This window comes from Poecilia mexicana, unplaced genomic scaffold, assembly GCF_051168715.1.
Source record: "Poecilia mexicana isolate PSO_F unplaced genomic scaffold, ASM5116871v1 scaffold_19, whole genome shotgun sequence".
NCBI lineage: Eukaryota > Metazoa > Chordata > Actinopteri > Cyprinodontiformes > Poeciliidae > Poecilia > Poecilia mexicana.
Window position 1 is genome coordinate 25,055,721 of NW_028263388.1, and position 6,000 is coordinate 25,061,720.

General features: G+C 36.7%; 1 protein-coding gene across 1 annotated transcript in view; it reads left to right on the top strand.

Annotated features, from left to right (window-relative positions):
• The window catches only part of LOC148153780 (uncharacterized), a 45,709-nt gene extending 40,420 nt beyond the window's left edge, over positions 1-5,289 (top strand). The window contains exon 4 of the mRNA XM_088000882.1: positions 4,107-5,289. Coding sequence (XP_087857008.1) covers positions 4,107-4,447 — 341 coding nt within the window. The 3' untranslated portion in view covers positions 4,448-5,289. The remainder of the gene's footprint in view (positions 1-4,106) is intronic.
• Positions 5,290-6,000: the final 711 nt, after the last annotated feature.

A 6,000-nucleotide genomic window follows, 5' to 3' on the forward strand; every position in this document is an offset into this window, starting at 1 on the left:
GAAAACCAGCGATCAGGCCCGAAACCTGGGAGTAGTGGTGGACTCTGACCTGAACCTTCAGAGCCACATTAAGACAGTCACAAAGTCGGCCTTCTATCACCTGAAGAACATCTCCAGGATTAGAGGACTAATGTCTCAGCACGATCTAGAGAAACTCATCCATGCATTTATCTTTAGCCGCACTGATTACTGCAACAGCGTCTTCACAGGTCTGACTAATAAATCAATCAAACAGCTGCAGCTGATCCAGAATGCTGCTGCTGCTGTTCTCACTAAAACCAGGAAGATAGAGCACATAACACCAGTTTTAAAGTCCCTACACTGGCTCCCTGTAGCTCAGAGGATAGACTTTAAAATACTGTTGCTAGTTTATAAATCACTGAACGGTTTAGCACCACAATACATTAAAGATCTGTTATTGCTGTACCAACCGTCTAGACCCCTCAGATCTTCTGGTTCTAGTCTGCTCTGCATCCCCAGAACCAGAACCAAACGAGGAGAAGCAGCATTCAGTTTCTATGCACCACGGATTTGGAACAAACTTCCAGAAAACTGTAAAACAGCTGAAACACTGGGTGCCTTTAAATCTCAGCTTAAAACCCACCTGTTTAGAGTTGCTTATGGCAATTAATGCTTTCAACGTATTTGATGTTTTTAATCTTTTTAACGATTTCATCTTTTCTTTTTACTTTCTTTTTATTTTTCTTTCTCACTGTTTCCTTGTCAAACGATGTTTTGAAAATCATGTAAAGCACTTTGAAATGCCTGCTGCTGAAATGTGCTATACAAATAAAATTTGATTGATTGATTGATTGACTTGAGTAATTTTATTATGAGGTATCTCTACTGAGTAAAATTTCTGGATTCTCTACCCACTCAATGAAAAACAAACATGTTTTATTAAAGTTTCACAACTGGAGTACAGTTTGGGTTGCTAGGTAACAGCACAGTCTGAGTCAACGATCAGGAAGTTTTTGAAAGGGCTTGTTTTCCAGACACCAAAAAACATTAGCTTATTGCCAAAAAACAAGGAGTGGTTTAGACCCAAATTGAATAACAAAAATGTGCAAAGTGTGAACTTTGCATAATAGGTTCCCTTTACTAAAATACACTGGAGTTTGTGGTAAAAATTTAGCTAGGCACCATTTCGTATATCTTAGCCTTAAACTGTTTATAAAGATGTTAAAAAAAATAAAAATTACCACCATTTTCTTCAAAAGTTTTGGTTTCATATCTTAATTTCCTCCAGATTTTCAGGAAGCGTCGCCTCTCAGAGGAACCGTTTCTCCTACACATTAATTTCCATGTTTGTGCTGCTCAGCCTCCCTTCAGCTGCTCTCTCAGGACGCTTCACGCTGACAGCAGCGCAGGCAGCAGCCGCAGCATTTACTGCCATTTATGTCTACAGACAGAAGCTCTGCTGACATGCAGATGCCAGCAGAGCTTCAGGAAATCAACGTAACTAAGCTGTGACAGACGAAAATACATCTTACTGCATGTTGTCGAATACTTTCTGAATTATACATGTACTACACAGATAAAAAACACCTTTAACTAACCAGAACAATAGTAATACACACACCAACATGTCTGCAGATCATTGTTTTGTTTGGGTTTTCTCCAGGTTCTCCATTTCCTTGTTCTGTCCAAACAGATGAACCCTGGGGTAGCTCGTCATTCTAAATTGACTGTTCTGCTCCATAAACTGCCCCATACCGGGTCTCATGCACAGATGTTAAGGAAAGTTTTAGACCCCTGCCTGTTAGCACTTCAGTATTCACAGATTCACCTCTTCATGGATTTTTCTGTACTTAAAATTATTTGTGAATTTAGCTATTTCCAGATTTTATATAGCGTTTATGTAAAATATTGGAAAGAAAAAGCAGCCTACTGTAAAGCAGAAGTTTGAAATTTAGTACTATTTTTTCCAGAGTTGGGTAGTAACTTAGTTACATTTACATTTAGTTACATTTACTCAATTAGATTTACTTTTGTGGAATTTTATTATTAGGTATTTCTACTCTTGAGTAAAATGTCTGGATTCTCTACTGAATGAAAAACAAACATATTTAACAGACACAGACACACCTACGGTTTTTATTAAAGTTTCATACGTTTTTTATTGAAATAAACTGATTTAGATTTTGTTTTGCGTGGTTTTGTTATGTTTTGTTATGAATTATTGTCATTTCCGTCCTTAAAATACCAAAATTTCCACTTAACTTTATATTTTGGTCCGTCTGATTATGTAATTTATATATATATATATATATATATATATATATATATATATATATATATATATATATATATATATATATATATTATTTTTATTATTATTTTTTTTCTGCGTGGACGTTCACACTTCCAAATATATTCTACTTGTATGTGATCTCGTGTGTGAACTGCAAACGACCTGAAAGTGTCCCGCATGTGCAGTAGAGGGCGCAATAATGTCACACATAGAGAGTGCGCTCAGTGTTTTGTCCATAGACATAAATACGTAGACGCCTCATGGAGCGGGTCGGCCCGTTGCTGCGATACGTAACAGCGTCCGCCATATTGAATGTGGCATATGTGCCAGTAAGCTAATACAAGTAAATGGACCGAACTTCACAAAGTGCCGTTCTACAAAGTATTTTAAGTTATTACCTGTCATTGATACATTTTCTCACAAACATTAATATATTTGGTAAACAGAGAAATTACTAAAGAGAGTTTCTAACTTTTGATGTGATTATTTAATTGTTTTGGGGCATTTCTGAATAAAGAGCACAATGTTTTTATTTGATAGAAATTATTCTGACCATTTTTATAATGATATTGATAAACAGACGCTTTTACAGTGTTTAATTAAAGAACATATTTACACAATTCCATAATTTAATGTACATTTAATGTTTAAAGACAAGAAACAAATTATTTTCTTGTATTTATTTTTATACATTATTGATAAATGACTTTTGATTTATAAATCAGTCATTGTCAAACAATAAACTACATAATTTTCTTACTTTTTTCCAGAGAAAAATATTTATTACAGAATGTCAACTCTGCTACTGACAGCAAAGAGTGAAAATAATTCTAACAGAGTAAATTATTTTTATTTTGTTACATAAGCTGTATTAATACACTAATACTTCAGATTGAGATATTTAAAATACACAAAAAGTGAAAGAATAAAACATTTATTTATTATACTGGGAACACTGGGCAGAGGCTTCAGTCTGCTGGTCACACTGGGAGAACTCAATGGCTTCTGAGACAGCCTGGTTTGCAGGCTAAAGCCAAGGAAAAAAGAGAAATTATCCAAACGTGTAATAGAAAATACATATATATTCCCTTCACATTCAGAAAAATACATTTTCAGCATGTTGGGCTCTGACTCGTAGCATCTTTATAGCTAAATACCGACGTGAAGCTGAGCTGGGAAACAGGAACAGCAGCTCCAGCTCTGATCCTGACTGATCTTTCCTCACTAGATCCTCTGGTATCAGGACGCAGAATAATGGCGTTTGTCGAGTTTTAAAGACCTTCTGATCGGAAGAATGTGACATGAACCTTTTTCAATAATTTACTTGGAAATGATCTCAAAGCAACAATAATATTGTTTATCACGATAATTTCTGCATCGTTTGTCCTTATAGAGACCAGATTGCTGTGTTGTTACAACATATTGACTGTTTTTGACGCTGGCATTGGCTGAAGAGGCTTCGTTAACAGTTTAATGAGCGCTGTGGGAAGATGTCTGACAAACGTCGGATGGAGAGCGATGAGACGCGATTGGTGCAGCACAGCTTCGCTCCGACAGCACAGATCCGTCTCTGCCATGGAAGAAAAACGCGAGCGTTGCTGCAGAACTCTTCCTTTGTTGTAAATGAGCCATCATTTCTGTCCAGCAGCTGTAATCATAATCAAGTTGTTCATAAGTGAGGCGAAGAATAATATGGTTAGAAAGCAGCTGAGCTTAAAGGGAAGCTAAATTACATTCCAGGCGTGTTTTATGGAGGCCGTCGTCGGATGACAGCTTCCGATAATTGTGTCGTCCAATTTGTCTTGCTCTCATTTATCTACCTGTCTCTGTTTTTTTCCCCCTCTGCTTCTAGGGGAGCTGTGGCGATTGGAGGACGATGTGGAGGGAGACGACGAGACGGAGCAGAGCGGCGGCACCGAGGCCCAGCCGCGCTCTCAGTCGCCGTTCTCCCACTTCCGGGCGCGGGCCGCCTACCTCCGGAAGAGCATGTCGGCCGACGACCACCTGGACATGGGCCTGGACTACAGCTCCGCCAAGACGGCGCGCGGCAACAAGGGCAAGCTCAAGAGGAAATTTGTAAGTGTGAGTGCTTCGCGGTTTGTTGGGTTTTTGTTTAGAAGATGCTTCAGTGTTGCTCGGTGCGGATCTTTGATTGTTTCTGATTTCAGGTGGGATAAAAGGCATTACAGTTAAAATGTGGCCTGCAAAAGAAATGGAGATAAATGACTGTTGTATTAAATGCAATACATAATTCAGCATTGCACTCTTCAGTGAGAACGTTGCTATAAGTGCCCAAAACTCAAAGATAACAGTATTTTCCCAACTGTTAGTCACTCTGGAGTCTGATTTTTTGTTTTCTCTCTGAAGGTTGACTTTAATCTCATAGTTCAGAATTTTTTCTTATAATTTCTGGCATTAATTTCTGAATTTAGACTTTTGTTTCTCTCGGAATTTTGATATTTTTCTCAGAATGCTGACTTTAACTGTTTTCCTTGAAATTCTAACATTAATCTCAGTTTTCTGATGTTACTCAAGAATTCTGACTTCTTTCTTAGAAATTGTGACAATTGGCAAATTTAGCTTTTTATTTAAATCAGAATTATGACTTGCTTTGAATTACAGCTTTTTCTCTGATTTCTGACTTTTTCAGCATTCTCATTTCTTCAAATTTAGATGTTTGATTCTGCTGCAGTTCAGACTTTTTTTCCTCTGAATAATTTTTAATATTTTTCTCAGAATTCTGATTTTAAATTTAAAATTCTAAGTTTTTTCCCTTTCCCTTTTTTTCTTAGAAATTCTGAAATTAATCTCAGAAATGACACTTTTATTTCCCTCTGAATTATTACTTTGATTTTGGGATTCTGACTCTGGAGTTTAAGTCGCATCAGTCAGAAAAAATGCGTTAGGAAATGGACACAACATGCATAAAAGTCTTTTTTTGTATTTTCAAACATGGGTGGGACCTCCTCCATGTCGTCTGCTGACTTGTTGAGTTCAGTTACCTGAAAGAAGTCATGAATTTAGCAGATATTAAAAGGGGGAACCTGATAAACCTGATCTCTTTATTTACTGATGAGTCAGCGCTGTGGCCTGTGATTTTCAGCATCTTATTTTAAACAGTGAATATTCAAAAAGCAGCTTTAAAGTCGCTGGTTTAATGAAATGTTGAACCACACACAGTTTTATGAAGCAGTTTCCTGATGGTTGTTGTTGAGTGAAGCTGTTGGCCGGTTGGATGCAGGTGGTCGGGTCCAGAACATTTTCTGGCTGCAGCTTCGGATCAACACTAAGCCAGCTGAGCCGTTTCAGATATAATGAGCAGAAACTTGCTGTTTGCTGCTTAAACAGCTTTATGTGTGTCTTGTTTTCCGATTTGCATGAAGCAAACAGAACGTTAAGTCCTTTAAACATTTGTAGGCAGGAGACGAAAGATTTTCTTTTACAGTACACAGTATTTATCGCTCCATCTTTATCCCTTGGATTAAAGAAACGTAGAAATATTACTGCATATTATATATTTTTGTCTTATTTGTAAATAGCAGCGCTAACGTCCTCAAAACAAACATTTATGAAGTTTTAACTCCTTTAATTTTAGTTTTACTGATTAAAGTCTTCTCATTTTTAAATCTAACTTAAATTTTTTGCCCAGTCCCATGAATTTAATTTGTAATATTTCTCTTATATAATACAAATACTATAATTTTTTTAATCCAAAAATATTTAAGTTATCAGGAAAAAAGTTTTCT